General features: G+C 46.7%; 1 protein-coding gene across 2 annotated transcripts; it reads right to left on the bottom strand.

Annotated features, from left to right (window-relative positions):
- Nucleotides 1-2,861: 2,861 nt before the first annotated feature.
- LOC109771950 (vacuolar protein sorting-associated protein 45 homolog) lies at nt 2,862-18,213 on the bottom strand. Of its 2 annotated transcripts, none has more exons than XM_020330646.4 (13): nt 17,885-18,213; nt 17,598-17,799; nt 17,093-17,172; nt 16,766-16,993; nt 15,499-15,624; nt 15,341-15,421; nt 15,106-15,247; nt 13,652-13,830; nt 13,077-13,232; nt 3,896-4,003; nt 3,700-3,821; nt 3,369-3,500; nt 2,862-3,176 (listed from the first exon to the last, which is right to left on the bottom strand). In XM_020330646.4, the coding sequence occupies exons 1-13, from the start codon at nt 17,972-17,974 to the stop codon at nt 3,119-3,121; spliced, it is 1,704 nt and encodes a 567-aa protein (XP_020186235.1). In that variant the 5' UTR covers nt 17,975-18,213; the 3' UTR covers nt 2,862-3,118. The 2 variants fall into 2 exon arrangements, with proteins under 2 accessions (XP_020186235.1, XP_040254837.1); XM_040398903.3 differs by having other exon boundaries at nt 17,909-18,157.
- Between the last annotated feature and the right edge of the window lie 1,826 nt (nt 18,214-20,039).

Genomic DNA, 20,039 nt, shown 5'->3' with positions numbered 1-20,039 from the left:
AACCCCACGGAGCATACGTGCAACATTTGTTGAGGGTAAAATACAACCCAACTCATAATTTTTTCTAGAGCACGCAAATTACGTACCTTAACTTTATAGAAGACAGGGGATAAAATGCAAAAAAGACTGACAAGCTCCCACCACAGCCTTGCGAGAAGCAAACCCCACGAAGCAGACGGGTCCGATGTGCCAATCATCATCAAGACTAGTCTGCTGGTGATGGACTTTTCAAATGTCAATTTTGTTCATTGCGGAGGAAAACCAATCTTATTGTTGATTGTTTAGCAAAGCACTCCTTTAATCTTAGTTTATCTGAAGTTTGGGACTTCCATGTCCCTAACTTTATTCTTCCGCATATTGTAAATGACATGGCTATCATACAAGGAATAAAGTTATTTACATTTAAAAAACAGAGCAGTATAGCGTTTGTTGAGGGTAAAATACCATGCGGCTAAGATATTTAGGAGCGGTTTGATGTATAATGTTTAAATTGCCCTAAGAGTAGTCACAGTGGGGAGTAACTTAGACTAGTAACATGCATATATTGCTAGTCTATGTTACCACCTCTATAGTGGGGAGTAACATATGGATGATGTCATGCAACACTTCATTTATTAGGTTATAGACTCGTCTTGTCTTGGTATATGGGGAGTAACTAGCTATGTTATCACATGTCTCTCTTTCTTTATTAATTGCTTGCCACATCATCTATTTTGTCTAGATATGTGTGATGTTAGCACCTATGTTACTCCCATTATGGGTAGTCTAAGAGCATCCCCACTCGCCCCCCCCCCCAACAGGCCCCCAGGCCGCTTTTTTATCGCCGGCTCCAAAAAAATGGCCCAATCGCCCCCCCCCCCCCAAGAGCCCAATTTTGCCGGTTAGGGCCGAAACTGGCGCCAGCGGACGCAGGCCGAACCCAGCACGCTGGGGGGCGACCGGGGGCGCCGAGGGAAAGGAAAAACGCGCCAAAACTTTCCGCGCCAGATTCCCACCCCGTGAACCCGCCGCGTCAGTGATTGCATCGTCGTCCTCATCTCATCGCCTCGGCTCCTGCGTGAATCAATGGCAAGGCTGTTGTGGGTCAGCCTTCCATTGATCACGGGCGGCGCAATGAAGGCGAGCCGCCGCGCGTCCCGCCCCTTCCCACCACGCGTCCACACTGCTGCCGCCCACTCGCCGCTATAAAAGCCGCCCCCTCCTCGCCGCTGGCCGCGCACTTGCCTCGCCACAACCATCTCTCTATCGCCGCCGCCCTCTCTCTTTCATCGCCGACCACCCTCTCTCCTTTCCCCGTCTCAAGCCCGACCGATGGCGGAGACGTTTCCCAGCGACGGAGCGGCGGCCAACGGCTTCGACCACCGCTATCTGCATGAGTGAGAGGCGCGCCTCCTCTACATGCGCGTGCCGGGCTCATGGAGGCTCAGCACCGGCGGCGTCCCCGTGCCCCCGCCACCCTCCGACGCTGAACGCCGCGGCGAGATCGCGCGGATCTGGCCGGCGCTGCCGGAGGAAGCGCGACAGCAGCCGAAGTACGCCCCCGACAACCATGTTCTGTGGACGGCGTACTTCCAGCGCCGCCATGCCGACCAGCTCGTGTCCACGAACGGCACTCCGGCGCCAAGGGGGGCGCCACAACTCTGACGGCAGCCGTTAATGGTGGGGCGTCCCCGAGCGCACGCTCCATGCCGTCCTCGAGCACATCGATGGCGGCAACGCGCCGGCGCTAGAGTACCCGGCGCCCTCTTTCTCGCGCCGGAGCGGTAGCTCATGGCTGCCGAGGCGCATGGCGGGGGCGTCCTCCTCTTCCTCCAGCTCCCACTCCTCTAGCACAACGACGCCGCTCGCCGCCGTCAAGGCCGAGCCCCAGGAGACGCCGCCGCGGCGGCAGCCTCGTCATAAACGAGGGCCACCGCCAACCTTCCCCTCCATCCCGCGGCCATCTTCGTCTGGTCAGGCCGAAGGAGTCGGCGACGCTGCCCGTCGTCATCAAGCAGGAGCACGTCGACATGGCCGCTGACCTCGAAACCGGCCTAAAATGGGCACGAGACGACTACGTGCGGGGGCGGTGGAGCGCCAACGCCACGCCCTGGAGGAGATCGCCGCTCGGCACCTCGGCCGTGAGGAGGGCGGCGTCATCTCCTCAACAGCGGCGAGGAAGAGTCGTCGGCGCCGACCAACCCCGTTCACAACGGCAACGTGCGGGGGCGGTGGAGCGCCAACGCCACGCCCTGGAGGAGATCGCCGCTCGGCACCTCGGCCGTGAGGAGGGCGGCGTCATCTCCTCAACAGCGGCAAGGAAGAGTCGTCGGCGCCGACCAACCCCGTTCACAACGGCAACCCAGGACAAGGCTGCAGCAAGGACGGCGGCGTGCAGGACGACAGGGCGGCGATGGCGGCGTAGTTTTTTTATTTTTTAATTATGTCTTTAAATTTGTACAAATATGAATGAAAACCGTCTGACTTTATTTCCAAATTGACTTTAGGTCCAAATTCATGTCATTTTCTTCAAAATTTAGCCAAACTTGTATTTCAAAAAACGGCGTCTGAGGCCAACTTGAAGCGGCGGTGGGGAACCCGACCACCTCCACGGTGAAAAAAACGTCTGCTTGCCCCCAAAAGGCAATATTTCAGTCCCGGGGGGCACCGAACGACTGGAGATGCTCTAACACAACACAACCACGGAGCACACGACGTTGCCAGACAGATGGTCAAGCCCAAACTGAACATAATAATTCAACCTGATGTGTATCTCCCCTAAAAGAAGGGTTAGGGGGGAATGTGTCCCAAACCTAATAATTTAGGGGATTAAACACACTTATCTCCAGGATCCCCAACAACACTGTGGTGCTCCATCAGAATAGACAAGAAAAGATTTCGGTATAGTCCACTTCTTGATCGTGTCAACTGGACTGGAACTGGATAGTAAAAAATTATCACAACAAATGTGAAATGTACAGAAGCTGAGCCCTCTATAGATACGCTGTGGTATTGCACTAACAGCTAAAGCTATACATTACAAAGATTACCACAAATTGCATTCTCTCTGAATATATGCAGTGAAACTATCAATTATCACATTCTCGCAAGCCTCGAGCAGGAAGGGACAACAGCATGCTCATAATAGAGTGCTAGACTTCGATATTCTTTGTGCCTCCCCCAGGTTTTCAAGAAATCTGCAAAGTCATCGGTAACACCATCAAGTCATGACCCCTCTCATCTAAATCTAATTTTATGGAAACCAACTACAAAAATTGTAATCCAAATATTCCGCTCCAAGTAAAAATAAAATAAGGAAATATCTAACACCAAATATGGTTATCACACTATGAAGCATTGCAAGGAGACTGATGGTTAACAGTGCATACCTCTTCGAATTTAGAACCACTGAACCTCCAAGGAAGAAACGAACTCCAGGATTTGCTGCATTATAAAGGGCTACTGATCTTGCTTCCTCATAAGTTGTCCCACCAACGATGAATATCACAACATCTTGAGGCCTGTGGGGTGCCATCACTTCTATAAATTAGCCCGTTGCATTTTGAAAACTAAACAAAAGCTGAAGTGTACCCTATCAATGATTGAGCTTTATTTTGTAGGATGTGCTCAAGGACGGACTGTACATGTCCATTAATAAACCAAGTTAGTGAATTACAGAAAGTAGTTTCACAGACACTTAACACGGCACATGTTACCAACCTGCCCTGCTGGAAATGGTTGCCAACAAGTGGATAGTCAGCATCCCGTAATCGCCCCTTGACAATTCCTTCCATTGTTTGGAAGATCAGAGGCTGGTGTTGGGTGTATACGTTCTCAACGCCCTGCAACCAATAACCGCATAAGGAACAAGCTACGCAAATGTAACATAACTGTGGGGACAAACTTTTGTGTCGACCTTAAGTCCACGAGCCATGTTGCGAGCAATATTTAATAGGTCACGGTTCCCGTACAAGTCGCCTGTTCTTTTGTCAACACCAGCCTGCTTAAGCAGGAATTGAACAAGCTGCATAGAGAAGTAGTGACACAGATTAGACTTACCCAAACCTCCAATAAAATACTCCCTCCATCCCAAAATTCTTGTCTTAGATTTGTCTAAATACGGATGTATCAAGTCACGTTTTAGTATTAGATACATCCGTATCTAGACAAATCTAAGACAAGAATTTTGGGGTGGAGGGAGTACAACTGACTACTTCCATCTTTTGCCTGTAGTATAAATAACAAAACAAATAACTGAGGAAGATCCCATTAACTATGTTCATTAAACATGAGTACAAAGGTAATTTATAGTATTCAAGCCCAATTAACATCATGTTTAATTCACTTCAAGGAATATTGCATAGTCTGATTTACAGAAATTATATTTCCTAGAATCTGAAGAACCATGTGTACCATCGATTCTAGAGATCTGCTGTATAATGGAGTTCATATGGTGAAATGAAGATATAAAATATAAGAACTTATCGCTAAAACTGTTTTAAGTATATATGTGGATTGCCCAACCTTCTCCATCAGTTCGGACTTTTGGTTCTACTCGGTGCATGATAATATGGTCTCAGAGCTAAGAGGTCTTGGGTTCAAGACATCAAGCCTCGGATTTTGCAGTTTGAATATTCTGTCCATGTTAGGCCTTATCTAGCCACACGCGAGAGGCTCCACCAGTGTCGCCCCTTCAGCAGCTGCTAACGCCTCCATGGCCACCCCTCCCACCAGCTCCCCTCGCACCCTCCATCGCCACCCTTCTCTGCTCCGACCTGGACCTCCACCGAAGACTTTGGCCATGTTTGGGTAAAGCACATTAGGGGCCAGCCATCAGGTGAAAATTATTTGGTGCAAGATGACTATCTCTTCAAGAATAATCTTCTGTGCATCCCAAGAAGTTCACTATTGGTGTGTTTGGTAGGATGCATGGATGGTGCATGGGCTTAAAAGTTCCCTATCCAGCCTACTTTTCACTGTTTGGTAGGGTTTATGAGCACTCAGCTAAGTTCAACTCATGCTAAAAAGGGCCCTCAGCCATGCTCACTTGCGAACACCTAGATGGACGTTCGCTACTCAGCCATGCTCGCTCAGGGCTCCGTAAAAATCTCCTCACGACCCACCATGAGCTACGGTTACCTCCCGAAACGGAAAATCCCCCCATGACCACCGCCACTCTTTCGACTCTCTCTCCCTCTCTGGCAACAATGGCGAACCAAAGCGCAGTCGCCGGATCCCTGGTTGCCACCCCGTGACCATCGCCGCCGCCCCCATCCAAGCTCTCCCTCACCGCCCCTGGTCGCTGCCTCCGTCCAAGGTCACCGCTGCCCTAGGTCGACGCCTTGTCTGCTCGCAGCCGTCCAAGCTCGCCGGTGCCGTACGTGCATGGATCCAGCCGTCTGTGCTTGCTGTGTGCGTACGCTCGAACTTCCGGCCATTGTGCAGAGCACAATTTTGTACAAAGTCGTAGGACACCATGGCACTATTACACTAGTTTCATAGATGTGCTAATTTCAGAGATAGAGCACTGTCTAGTAAAGTAGTATGTATATGTATAAATTTCAGAGATTTGATAAATTTCAGACATGCAAACTTATTTTCAGATGTGCTAATACAATTGATCCTATGTTGTGTTATTCTATCCTTTTTGTAATGCCTATTATTAGTTCAGTGTTGAATATGTTTTTTTTTCATATTTACATATAGTTGAAATATTGGTTGAATGTTGTATTGGCGCCAAAAACTCAATTTAATTGTGCACACAATTTTTCTTTATCATGTGTTTGTAACTATTGTGGTATCCTTACAACCTTAAGAGGAGGTAACCACATCTACCTCAGATACAGGCCACCAAACAGAGTCTCAGCCCAGCATGTCTAACCAGATGCAGGCTACCAAACAAAGTCTCAACTCAGCATGTCTCAGCACATACAGAGCTACCAAACATCAGCAGTTGCATGTACTCAGCATGTCCCAAAGGGGAACAGCCATGCTAGGATGAGAACAGCTACCAAACACACCCTATGTGACAAGCTGATCAGAAAGCTCCATTTAAGTTATCTTAGTGGCCATGTTAGGCGCGACAATACTATTAGCTAACCTGGAGGATCGTTACTTTTGGTCACAACTAAAAGGAGATGCTGGAGAGTTTGTCCAAAGGTGCCCCAGATGTGAAACTTGCAAAGGCTAGGTCCAAAACACGTGGTTATAAATGCCTTTGCATGTTCCTGTTGCTCCATGGGAGGACATCTCTATGGAGCATGGACTTCGTCTTGGGCTTGCCAAGAACAGGACGAGGGATTGATCTGTTTGTGGTGGCCAACAGATCTCTAAAATGGTTCATTTAATTCCATGCCGCAAGACAACAGATGCTCATCATGTGACAAAACTACTCTTCCATGAAGTGTTCACTGTTCAGACTTCATGGTTTTCCAAGGTCAATCGTCTCAGATCATGATAGAAAGTTTCTTGCTGCATTTAGCTCACTTGGTGGACGCAATTCAACACTGAATTAAAATCTTCTAGTACTGTACATCCACAAACAGAAATGGTGCAGAAGTTTTGGGGTAATCTGGTCTGTTGCATATGTGCGGAAAGAAAGGAACAATGGGATTTTGCTTTATCTTTTGCTGAGTTCTCCAATAACTCCAACCAGGAGTTATTTTCTCTTTAAAGTTCCAACACATGTGGTGGAACTGGTGAAGCTACCATCAAGGGGGACTCAAAATCAGCATTGTACTTTGCTGATAACTACAATGGATTATTCAAAGAAATTGCAGTGTTCTGGAAGCACAAAATCAGAAGTACAAACGGTTATCTGGTTGCAAAAGGAGGATGAAATCCTCCTCCTATGAAGGTGATAAGATGATAGTACATCTCAGAAAAGAAAGGCTACCTTTAGGTGTTCAATAGGAAACTTGGACAAAGAAAGCATGGCCCATTCCTTATTTTAAAGAGGATAAATGATAATGCTTATGTGATATATCTTCCAAGCAAGATGGGTATATCCAACACATTCAATGTTGCAGACTCGACTCTCTACCATCCAGAACAAGCACTCTATGAAGATAACTCAAGGCCAAGTTCCAAAGAACTATGGGATAATTGTAAGGAACAGTAGAGAAAAAAAAACAGAAATCGAATTGACTTCTACATATTTCTACTCCATTCTAGATAAGTTGGTCCTTCAGTCATATGTTGTTGTATTTGTTTTCTTAACCTTTAAGTAATACTCCCTTCGAGTAGAGTCTTCTATCTATGAGTAGACGCTGAGATGTCTTGACCTTTAAGTGATATTTTCTAGAGTCAGGCTTCACAAAGCCACATAGAAGCCCTCACCTCCTCTAGGTATAGAACTCAAACTACGTACCAGTTACACTTAAAAGAACTTCATGTTCTTATCTTAAGATCTTAGATCTTGTATTCTAGGAGTTTTAGTATTGCACTCATGCAGCCATATCGGCCTATCGCCCCTAGAGTGATATCGAGCACATCACGCTGAAGTAGTTCCTTCAACACTTTGTACCAGCAAGGTGGAGTTGCTCCTCCACAACCTTGTGCTGCTTCAACTTTGGTATTTAGAATTCAGAAAACAATCAATATCATATTGGCTGTAGCCAGAGCAAACAATGGATCAGCACTTTCAGTCCATTGGCCAGCAAGAAGGTACTCCCTCCGTCCCATACTATAAGATGTTATTACTGTTAGAGTTATAATATAAGTCATGTATACCCCTTTGTATTTATCCCGTAGTATAAGGGGTTTCCTGCATATGTACCACACCTGTACATGTATATATATCGGCCTATGGCCTCATGGGAATACAAGTTGCTTATTCCTAACATGGTATTAGAGCTAGGTCAATTTTTTGCACGCCGCAACTCGTGCTATTGATCCGTCCCGCTCGAGTCGACCGTGGCTGCTCCCGCTCGAAGCTCTCTCCCGCTCGAAGTCGGCCGCCACTGCAGCTCTCCCCGTGCTCGTCCGCTCCTCCCGCGGCCGTCCGTGCTCGGCCCCGCGGCCGCCCGTGCTCGTCCGCTCCTCCCGCGGCCGCCCGTGCTCGGCCCCGCGCCCGCCCGTGCTGGTCCGCTCCTCCCGCGGCCGCCAGTGCTCGGCCCCGCGCCCGCCCGCCAGGTGCGGTTGCTCCCGCCGCTCCAGCTCTCCGGCGCCGCCTTCGCCCGCCTGTTCCCGCCAGGACTCGCGGTCCTCCGCCCGTCTGCCCCCGCCTAGCCTGCTCCGATCGAGATCCCCTGCCGCTCGGCCTCTGCTGATTTCGATCTTATTCCTAAAAAAAAAAAAAAAAAAAAAAAGGTCTGCTGCATCAGGCTATGTCGCTGTCCCTCGCTGTCCGGTGATCTTCGACGGTACTAACTACACCGAGTTCGCTGGCTTCATGCGCATTCACATGCGTGGCATCCGTCTCTGGGGTGTTCTTTCTGGCGAGGTCTGCTGTCCGCCACGTCCGGTTCCTCCGGTGGCCCCTACTCCGCCGACTCCACTGGTTCTTCCTCCGGATGCTAATCAGGCCGCCAAGGATGCGGCTAAGGTTGCTGATGAGGCTGCTGATCGTGCCTATGATGAGAGGGCTCTGGCTTATGAGGAGGCTCTTCAGACGTATCATGGTGCTTTGTCTGTTTACACCCAGTGGCTTGATGATGATGCTCGTGCTGCCGCTGTTCTCACTGCTAGTGTTTTGCCTCAGTTTGCTTCTGAGTTTCTGGGTCTTCCTACTGTCTTCCAAATGTGGACCTGTCTTCGTCAGCGCTATGAGCCCTCTGGTGATGCCTTATACCTGTCTGTGGTTCGTCAGGAGCATGCTCTTCAGCAGGGTGACTCTACTGTTGATGACTTTTATGCACAGAGTTCTGCTATCTGGCGCCAGCTTGATTCTCTCCGCAGTGCTGGTTGTCGTACTTGCCCCTGCTGCCAGGCTGTCCAGGCCGATTTGGAGTTTCATCGCGTCTACGAGTTCCTGTCTCGGCTCCGTAAGGAGTTTGAGCCCCGGCGTGCTCAGTTGCTTGCTCGTGGTCGTATTTCTCTCATGGAGGCGCTTTCGGAGATTCGTGCTGAGGAGACTCGCCTACGCGGTGCTGGTTTGCTGGAGGTTCCCTCGGTGCTCGCTACTCGGGCTTCTTCCACTCCACCTGCTGCACCGCCCCATTCTCGCTCGAGTGCTCCGCCGCTCTTGCCCACTCCTTCTGGCGGCTCAGGTCGGCCCCGTTCACATTGTGATTACTGCAACAATGATGGTCATATTGAGTCCCAGTGCTACACAAAGCGGAAACACCTGCGCAAGGCGCGATCATCCTCCTCAGGGACTTCGTCATCTCCCTCGCCAGCTTCAGCCATTGCTTTGACCGAGCAGGATATTCTGAGACTTAAGCGTCTGCTCGCGGCTTCAGGTTCTTCCTCGACGGGTACTGCTGGTTCTGTGACTGATGATTCCCGCACTGAGCACCCGCCCTCTACACAGTCAGGTACATCCCCATGGGTTCTGGATTCTGGAGCTTCTTTTCATATGTCTTCTCATTCTTCCGCTTTGTCTTCTCTTCGCTCGCTGGATTCTCCTGTTCATGTCTTCACTGCTGATGGTACTCCACTTTCTGTTGCTAGTAGAGGCCATCTTTCTACTCCTTCTTATTCTGTTCCTGATGTTGCTCATGTTCCTCGACTTACCATGAATCTGTTTTCTGCCGGTCAACTTACTGATTCTGGTTGTCGTGTCATCCTTGATGTTGACTCTTGTTCTGTTCAGGATCGTCGCACGCACACTCTGGTTGGGGCTGGCCCTCGCCGCCGTGATTCTCAGGGTCTCTGGGAGTTGGACTGGCTTCATGTTCCTTCCGCTGCCACCACCATCGCCAGTTCCTCTGCTGCTGTCGCTTCTGTTACTGGTTCCTTCAAGCAATGGCATCATCGACTTGGTCATCTGTGTGGTTCTCGATTATCGTCTTTAGTTCGTCGAGGTCTTCTGGGGTCTGTCTCAGGAGATGTCTCTTTAGAGTGTCAGGGTTGTCGTCTTGGCAAGCAGATTCAGCTACCATATTCTCATAGTGAGTCAGTGTCTCAGCGTCCTTTCGATTTAGTCCATTCTGATGTATGGGGTCCGGCTCCTTTCCCTTCGAAAGGTGGTCATAAATACTATATTATTTTCATCGATGATTTTTCTCGTTACACATGGCTTTATTTCATGACTTCACATAGTGAGGTGTTGTCTATTTATAAGCGTTTTGCTGCCATGGTTCATACTCAGTTCTCTTCACCCATTCGTGTTTTTCGTGCTGACTCCGCTGGTGAGTATATCTCTAAGATGTTGCGTGGTGTCCTTGCTGAGCAGGGTACTCTTGCCCAGTTCTCTTGTCCTGGTGCTCATGCTCAGAATGGTGTGTCTGAGCGCAAGCATCGTCACCTTCTTGAGACGGCTCGTGCTATGATGATCGCCGCCTCTCTTCCGCCTCATTTTTGGGCCGAGGCTATCTCCACTTCTGTCTATCTCATCAACCTTCAGCCATCTGCTGCTTTGCAGGGTGGTGTTCCTTTTGAGCGTCTGTTTGATCGCTCTCCCGATTATTCGATGCTTCGCTTGTTTGGTTGTGTTTGCTATGTTCTTCTTGCCCCTCGCGAACGCACCAAACTGACCGCTCAGTCTGTTGAGTGTGTCTTCTTAGGCTACAGTGATGAGCATAAGGGCTATCGTTGTTGGGATCCTGTCGGTCGTCGGATGCGTATCTCTCGAGATGTGACTTTTGATGAGTCTCGTCCTTTTTACCCACGCCCATCTTCCTCGGTCTTTTCCGTGGAGGATATCTCTTTTCTCACTTTTCCTGACTCCCCTATCACTCCTGTTGCGCCTGTGCCTATTCGTCCCACTCCCTCTGCTTCTCCACCCCTTGTCGATTCACCGCCACCATCTTCCCCGGTCTCCTCACCTAGCATGTCACCGGATTCTACACCTTCATCTCCGGTGACTTCTTCGTCGCCTCCCCCTGATTCTACCTTGGCGATTCCTCCTTCTCTTGTTCCATCTCTTCCTCAGCATTACACTCGTCGTTCACGGCCTGTGGATGCTTCCTTGGATGAGTCGTCCTCTTCCTCTCAGCCTACTTATGGCTTGCGTTCTCGTCCTCGTCCGCCTATTGATCGCTTTGGATTTCCCACCGCTGGTGCTGCTGTTCTTGAGCCGACTTCTTACCGTCAGGCTGTTGTTCATCCTGAATGGCAGTTTGCGATGGCAGAGGAGATTGCTGCTCTTGAACGCACTGGTACCTGGGATCTTGTTTCTCTTCCTCCCGGAGTCCGTCCCATCACTTGTAAGTGGGTCTACAAGGTTAAGACTCGCTCCGATGGTTCTCTTGAGCGTCACAAAGCTCGTCTCGTGGCTCGTGGTTTTCAGCAGGAGCATGGTCGTGATTATGACGAGACTTTTGCTCCTGTGGCCCATATGACCACTATTCGTACACTTCTTGTCGTTGCCTCTGCACGCCACTGGTCTATATCTCAGCTTGATGTTAAGAATGCCTTTCTTAATGGTGAGCTGCGTGAGGAGGTGTACATGCAGCCACCACCTGGGTATTCTGTTCCTGATGGCATGGTGTGTCGTCTTCGTCGCTCTCTCTATGGCCTTAAGCAAGCCCCTCGCGCCTGGTTTGAGCGTTTTGCTTCTGTGGTCACTACTGCTGGTTTTTCAGCAAGTGCTCATGATCCCGCATTGTTTATTCACCTTTCTCCTCGTGGCCGGACTCTTCTTCTTCTCTATGTTGATGATATGGTCATCACTAGGGATGACCCCGAGTATATTGCCTTTGTAAAGGCCCGTCTTAGTGAGCAGTTTCTTATGTCTGATCTTGGACCTCTTCGCTATTTTCTTGGGATTGAAGTCTCTTCTACCTCTGATGGCTTTTTTATATCCCAGGAAAAGTACATCCAGGATCTTCTTGCTCGTGCTGCTCTTTCTGACGAGCGCACTGTTGAGACTCCTATGGAGCTCAATGTTCACCTCCGTGCTACTGATGGTGATCCTCTCCCTGACCCGACGCGTTATCGTCATCTCGTTGGCAGTCTTGTCTATCTAGCTGTCACTCGTCCGGACATCTCTTATCCGGTTCATATTCTGAGTCAGTTTGTTTCTGCTCCCACATCGGTTCATTACAGTCATCTCCTTCGTGTTCTCCGATATCTTCGGGGCACGATCTCTCACCGTCTCTTCTTTCCTAGCTCCAGTTCTTTACAGCTTCAGGCCTATGCGGATGCTACGTGGGCTAGTGATCCTTCTGATCGCCGTTCGCTTTCTGCTTACTGTGTTTTTCTTGGCGGTTCTCTCATTGCCTGGAAGACGAAGAAACAGATTGCAGTTTCCCGTTCGAGTGCAGAGGCTGAGTTGCGAGCTATGGCTCTTTTGACGGCAGAGGTGACTTGGTTACAGTGGTTACTTCAGGACTTTGGTGTTTCTGTCACTACACTGACTATGCTCTTATCTGACAGTACAGGTGCTATTAGCATTGCGCGCGATCCTGTGAAGCATGAGCTCACCAAGCATATTGGTGTTGATGCTTTCTATGTGCGCGCTGCTGTGCAGGATCAGGTTGTTGCTCTTCAGTATGTGCCTTCCGAGTTACAGTTGGCGGATTTCCTGACGAAGGCCCAGACTAGAGCACAACATGGCTTTTATCTCTCCAAACTCAGTGTTGTTCCTCCACCATGAGTTTGAGGGGGGGTGTTAGAGTTATAATATAAGTCATGTATACCCCTTTGTATTTATCCCGTAGTATAAGGGGTTTCCTGCATATGTACCACACCTGTACATGTATATATATCGGCCTATGGCCTCATGGGAATACAAGTTGCTTATTCCTAACAATTACAACCGATATCGATTGTAATAACATCTTATATTATGGGACGGTTAGTTAACAAGAAATAGAAGAAATGCTTCAGATGTATTAAACTGCAATTCATTACGCTTTAAACAGTACAAATAAAGACTAGCTTCCATTGAAGAACTAGAAAGACCATTAACTGAAAAAGAAATAAAGCAACATGTGCAATAGAAGAAAACAAGGAGAAATGTTCTACCACAAGAACTAGTACAGTTCACATACCCCCGACTTGTATTTAGCAGAGCGAGAAGCCAATTTGTTGAAAAGCTGCATCAGCTGAACTGGACTCTCTTTCTCATACCGCAAAGCATAGAGCATTACAAGTCGCAAACGATCAATATCAGATACACTTTCATTGTTAAGTAAGGAAGTAACAGCCTGCAAAAAAGCAACTGGTCAATGATTGGCAAAAAAAATCAACTGGTCAGTTTCTCCGTGGAGTAAAACCCTGCACACATTAATTCAACTAGCATCAAACTGATCAGACAAATGAGCCTTGTCATACATAATGTATTTCTATCTTAATGAGCAAGTCAACAGATAGGTCAGCAGTTCCAAGAATAGGTATAGTTTGAACACTAGCTGATAGCAGTTGTCAAAGCAATAGAAATGCAAATTTTCTTCTAAAGAAAAATCAACTCCTTAAGCTGCTTCTAAGGGGAGGCACAATTCGACTTACATGGCTAATGACAGTGGTCAAAGCAACAACAATAGTAGAATGGGTTCAAAACGAAAGCTATACCAAGACCAAGTTACCCTGAAAGGCATGAAATAGTCTCCGGGCATCAAATGAATACCTCGAAGGCTGCTGCTTGTCCACTTGCACATGCTAGCTCTTGTTCCGTCTGTGAAACTTGCATAAGCTTCCTTTCCTCCACCATTCTGCTCATCTCGCTCACCAAAGCAACATGCTTTGTCACATTTCCATGTGTCTTTCGGTATTCAGGATAGTTGCTCACAAATTTTGCCATATCATCTACAACCATTAGCATATCAGGCATTCAGAGTTTAAAACAAAGCACAAAACACATATGTATTTCAGACTATAAACCAACAAACTGTATTGTACAAACTGGCATTGACATAATGTTCAAGAACTAGAGATATATTGTCACATCCAAGATTTCGAAGGTACTCCCTCTGTTTTTATTTAGTCCGCGTATTAGCTTTGGTCAAAGTCAAGCTTTATAAACTTTGACGAAGTTTATAAACAAAAATATTAACATATACAATAACAAATCAACAACATTAGATTTATTATTGAATGTACTTTCACATCATATAGATTTGTTATGGTAAATGTCTATATTGTTTTCTATAAACTTGGTCAAACTTTACGAAGTTTGACTTTAGTCAACTCTAATATGCAGAGTAAATAAAAACGGAGGGAGTAGTACTCGTGCTGGATTTCAGGGCGAGGGCGAGGTTACTTGGGCTTCTGGACGGCTGTGGTGGCATACTCTGGCAACCTGGGTTGCTGCTGTACATGGAGCCTAATCTTCCTTAAGCTACAGCCTACGCCACTTTATATATAAGGGATGCATTGCATAATAGAAACATAGCCTAAACTGACACGGACTACTAGTTACTAATCAGGTGCTTTCTCCCCATATGGTAAGAACTAACAACTAGTAAGGTGCTTCTCCTGACCTAGCTTAATGCGAACAGATCCCATAGGGTGGAGATCAGGGTGGCTGCCCTCCAGGCACCTTGCAGCAGCGCACATATGTGCGGCCCCACATGACAGATATCTTCTTCCTGGTCCCCTTTTATGACCCACAGCCTATTACAGGTATTTGCATTCCACTACCCACCCCCCAAAAAAGTTCATAGCATGTTGGATTGTTAGTTATGGGCTTATGGGCCATTTATTCAACAAGCGCTAAGATTTTATTCAACTGCAGCTACTAAAAAGAGGATATTTTTTTATGAAAATACTCATGTTTTAAAATATAAACTGACACCATAACATAGTAAGGAGAGGACAGGAACACATTAAGTTCAACACTTAAATCATTAGATGCACTTGTCCGTAAAAGTAACAATAACAAATAACTAATATGATAGTAAAGGATATTATAGCAAGATTAATTATTCAAAGAAATCAAACTAGTTGGGGATAAGAAGACAATATTTAAGTATAAGGTGTGAAATTACAAATGAAATGAAAAAACTAGGTAAATAGACACAATTTCTCCGTGATCCATTTCTTTCATAGGAAACAACAAAAGCAAAAATCCATATCACTTACCTATACTCTGAAAATTCTGGCTGCTTTTTGAAAGATGTTGAAAGTCATCTACCATTCTTTTGACATTCATACCAAGGTCTCCAAAATTCTCGAACATGTTCACTCTAAAAAAGTCATCTTGTACTGCTGATAGAACCACCTCCTATATGAACATATTTCACATCAATCATATTTAAAGGAAGTTCATACAGTGTTTTAACATAGTATGAAAAGAAGAAATTCAACACTTCTCAACCTGCTGATCTTTAGGGACATTAGCGAACTCCTTAAGATCAACTTTGTTGTTCTCAATTCCAATAAGCTCATGGACCATTGCCTATGAATTCAAATTTTTAAACAAATCAACAGAAAAGTACATTCAAAACAGCCACAGATTATAATCTTTTAGAGTACCTGATATGTCCACTGATTAAGTAACGGAGTAACAGGATCATCCCTTCTGTCAATCACCAATAATAAGGAAGAGTTTTCAGTTCGTCTAAAATCAAACAGGCCACTTTCCTGCTCATACATCAACCTCTGCACATTCCAAATTGTAAGTGCTTCAGCAACAAGTATTGCAAACAGAAGTCACAATGGCATCACAAAATCCTTAAAACAGAAGTAAGGTATAATTATGATACAGAATTGCGTACATTTTTTGGCACAGAAAAGATTTTCAATCTTCCTCTACTTCTATACATTGCACTTCTTCCTACTGCCGTTTGTAGAATGTGAAGTTTATCATGAAAATTCTCTACAACATGCATAATTGACCAATGATTGTAACATAGTGCCAACCAGAGGCACTCAATTAGATAAATGCCACATGAAAACTACTGCCCTTATACTCGTACCACTCCACCCTTTTACATGATAAAATTTAACTACAACTTTTTTGGTTGTATTCTCATTATCTCATTGTTGATTCAACAGGTCAGAGCCATACTAACTCCCTTCGTAATCTCATTGTTGGTTCAACAATTCTATGCAGTCTCGCAGAATACCTATCTGAGACAAACTTACAATCAATACAAATTTCATTGATCATAATCCTCCAACTCACTGAAGACAAAGTGCAGAATAACTAAACCATTCTAACATGCTCTAACAATAAAAGCCCAGAGTCACGTTGTGTAACTTAAGATCATTGATAAATAATGAGAAGGTATAAAAGAAATTCAAGCTTTCAGTAAGAACTGCACAAAAATCCACCTAGGGCTAGCTTGCAGTGTGTGCAGAGATGAACATGTCGCTTGGGAGGAATAAGAGGCTATATGTAACTGTGCCTTCAAGATCAGACAATGGAAGTACAATCGGACGGGCATAAGTGATGTGGATCACAGCACAGAAAGCAGATATGAACAGAATAATCAAGAGAGTACGAAAAGAACCACATGTCAGTGTAGGCATGAGGCATCATCACTACTGTATAAAGGTTAAGTGTTTCTGTTTTCTAGTGACTTAACACCTGAAGATGTCTAGAGTAACAAAAATGTAATGCTTTATGTAGTTGACAGTGATCTTTCAACAGTTTCAATCATTGGGATAAGCATGTAAAAAGATTTCTCTACAATGCTTCATGTAGTAATATTTAATATTGACATGTACTGAAATCCTAAATTGATGTTTTTTTTCATGGTCTCCATGTAGTAATATTTAATATTGACAGTGGACCCACCGAAGTTTCTTGTGCAATCCTTTTTGCGACATCTGATGTCCTTTGGTATCTAATAACAGGGCGACGCTTCAGAGCCAGGAAGACAGAAGCGATGCCGTCAACAGCTCGATCGCAGAAGCTTTGCATACCAGGAGGATCAACCACCGTTGGAAGCATGTAGATGTGGTTATTGTGTATATTCAGAGTGAAATGGAAAGGATCAATGGCACAAAAGTCAGCATAGAACTCCTGCAAAACAAAACAGCATTAATATACTAACTCCATCCTCCCTTTCAACTCTCAAACACTTCATTACAATGTGTATTTACAATCATAAACGACATATACCTGAATTTGCTGCACAACCTCCTGCTCATCAGAATCGGCAAGCACCTGAATCTGTGGAATCTTCAATATATTTGAGAAGACTGCAAGGAAACAAACAATAAATGAACAAAATCAGCAATACTCTGCTGCGACAAGCCAAGTATTTATCCCTCTTTCAGACCCCGCTGCAAGGCACAACACTATCACCCACTGCTACATTGTATTTGATTTTAAATATTATTATTTCTAGTTACGCATAACTTTAAGAACTTCTTAGACAGTAGGGTGAGCAACATATTTTCCAGAAAAGAGCAAGTAGTCTTGAGTAGTTGCTTTAGTATCTTGCTTGCCCCAAACTTCATGTGCTGGTTTTCTTTTTGTTGGGGTTGTCTACCAAATTGTTTGCATCCCCATCGCAATCAACTCTTCTGATCTTCTCAAAGTAAAACACACAGAAAAGACGTGAACTAACAGGAATGTAGCAAGTTCACGGGTTGAATATAGCAAATGGGGATCAATTACGCACAGAGGTGGCACTCGGCGAATCGCGGCGCAGAGAGGTGGCGGCGAAGCTTCTGGACGTTGTCAGAGGACGGGCGGAGGAAGTAGACTGCCTTTAGGTGCGCCATGGACGCCCTGGAGCTGGAGGCGTCGTCGACCGTCTCCACGAGGAACACCTCTTTCCGCAGGAGATCCGACTGGCTGTACACTACGCTAACCATCCCCACCTGGAACGAGCCCGCGGATCTGGTGAGAAAAATGGGGAGGAGTAGAGGCCTGCCAGGGCTAGGGTTTCGGGGGCCGCGTACGTACGGTTTGGGGGTCGAGGATGAGGACCTTCATGCCGGAGATGTCCTGGAGCATGCGGTCGATGTAATCCCGGATGAGAGGGATCAGCACCATTTCTGCTGTTACTGCGCCTTGTTCTTCAGTGCGTTGTGGTGTAGGTGTAGGGGTTAGATCCCGAGTCGCCGGCGGCGAGGTCTCTGCGGAGTAGGAACAGGGCGGCTTGAGACTTCAGACGGCAGATGGGGAAAGAACCGGAGGTTGGAAGGAGAGCGTAGACGGCAGAGGGCAAAGACGATCGGTTCGCTTGTTTGGTTCTACACAATTCAGTTTGCAGCGAAACTTGCCAACGACGTGTATTGAAAGTCAATCTCACGAACTTTAACCAAATTAATTGAGAAAATTATCCATGTCTACAATATAGCAAATACTCCGTATGTATCATATGAAAATATATTTCATAATGAATCTAATAATATTGATTTTGTATTCTAAGAAATCTATAAGGTTGATCAAAATTTATAAGATTTGGCTGTAAATAAAAATCTAATACACACCATCTTTTGGGACAGAGGGCATAATAGACTTTTAAATCCTACCACTTCTTCTATTCTTATTATCTTTTTTTCATAATCACTGATGTCACAATGGACACCTTCGACGCTGTCGCCATTGCCGCCTAATACTCCGCCCCACCACCTGTTACGCCGGAGGGCAACCCATGGCGTCAAGAAGAGGTGGGTGAAGCGCAGACCTAGAGCCGGGCACCGGATAGGAAGATCAAGCGAGCGACGACGACCATGATGGGAGCCCGGAGCACGACGAGTTTGGCCGGAGCGCGGCACTGCGAGGGGCCCTGGTGCAGGTGAATTTGCGGGTACAAGGACACACCTTTTCCCAACTCTTCCCCGATTTACATAGGGGCAGGAGAGAAACCCCAAACGTCACGTCCTATCGGGTGCCACGCATCAGCGCCTACCTCCCCACGACGTGCATGACCTCTCGAAGACTGTTAGGAAGACGATGGATTAACGGTCCCACCTCGAAGACCGAGGCGAGGGATGCACCTTTTCGTTCCTCCCGCCCGGCCAATTCGAGATGTTGGGGCGGCAGGAACCCTAATGTGTCATAGAAGCGTTGGAGTGTTTTGTGACATCATGCAAAACTCTGGTGTGACAATGGCACCCGAGAGGAAAACCCCATATGAGCACTAGGCGAGAACTGAAACCTTCAACACTCGGGCGCCATCAATCATGAGTACATCGGTACATGTAGCTGACCTCCATGGTCCCAGGCCGCTCGGGCCACGCCTAAATGAAGGGCGATCACGGTCCTCCATGGGGCACAAGTTGAAACCCTAACAAGAGGTGTCAGACACCGAGACCTGATACTTGGTCCCAAAAATAGATGTGATGTTGTTCCTCCATGATGTTGGTTGGGACCGCCCCGTTTGGTCTGACATCCGCCACTCAGGACTCCGCTGGAATTCATGGTATGCTCTAGAATGGACCACTACCCCCCCCCTCGGCTGGGAGGAAGTGGATACCACATAATCTTAGTCGATAGTAGCTCAACCGCCACAATGCTCTTACTCAGTAGTAGCTCAACTGCCACAATGCTCTTACCTGTGCGAGGTTGGAGCCGCTATGCTTTTTGCCTTCTCTGTCTTTCGGGGAATTCAACAATTCCCGCTCACATCTTGACAAGCAAGACAAGTGACACTCGGGAGCGACTGGCGAGGCTATGACACTCAGATGCCATCAACCAAGCAAATAGGTTGGCTACATTGTCTCTGAGCGTCTCGATTCAGCCACTCAGGTCCGGGTGCCAGCTAGATGCCGCCCATTGATACGTCTCCAATGTATCTATAATTTATGAAGTATTCATGCTATTATATTATCATTCTTGGATGTTTTACAATCATTTTATAGCAACTTTATATCATTTTTTGGGACTAACCTATTGACCCAGTGCCCAGTGCCAGTTGTTGTTTTTTGCTTGTTTTTTACATCACAGGAAATCAATATCAAACAGAGTCCAAACACCGCGGAACTTTTTGTGGATTTTTTTATGGACCAGAAAACATCCAATGGGCCAGAGCAGCACCTAGGGGGTGCCCCGAGGGGGGCACAACCCACCAGGGCACGCTTGGGCCCCCAGGCGCGCCCCGGTGGGTTGTGCC

Source organism: Aegilops tauschii, chromosome 2 (assembly GCF_002575655.3).
Source record: "Aegilops tauschii subsp. strangulata cultivar AL8/78 chromosome 2, Aet v6.0, whole genome shotgun sequence".
NCBI classification, from domain to species: Eukaryota; Viridiplantae; Streptophyta; class Magnoliopsida; order Poales; family Poaceae; genus Aegilops; species Aegilops tauschii.
Note: the sequence above shows the minus strand (reverse complement) of the source record. Positions and strands in the feature narration are given on the sequence as shown.

What these genes read in the sequence shown, in the direction of transcription:
- LOC109771950 (XM_020330646.4), bottom strand. Translation starts at nt 17,974, where the DNA reads ATGGTGCTGATCCCTCTCATCCGGGATTACATCGACCGCATGCTCCAG. An exon ending in TCATCCTCGACCCCCAAACC is followed by an intron (nt 17,800 to 17,884) that starts GTACGTACGCGG and finishes GGCTCGTTCCAG; the next exon opens with GTGGGGATGGTTAGCGTAGT. An exon ending in AACCATTTCCAGCAGGGCAG is followed by an intron (nt 3,501 to 3,699) that starts GTTGGTAACATG and finishes GGCACCCCACAG; the next exon opens with GCCTCAAGATGTTGTGATAT.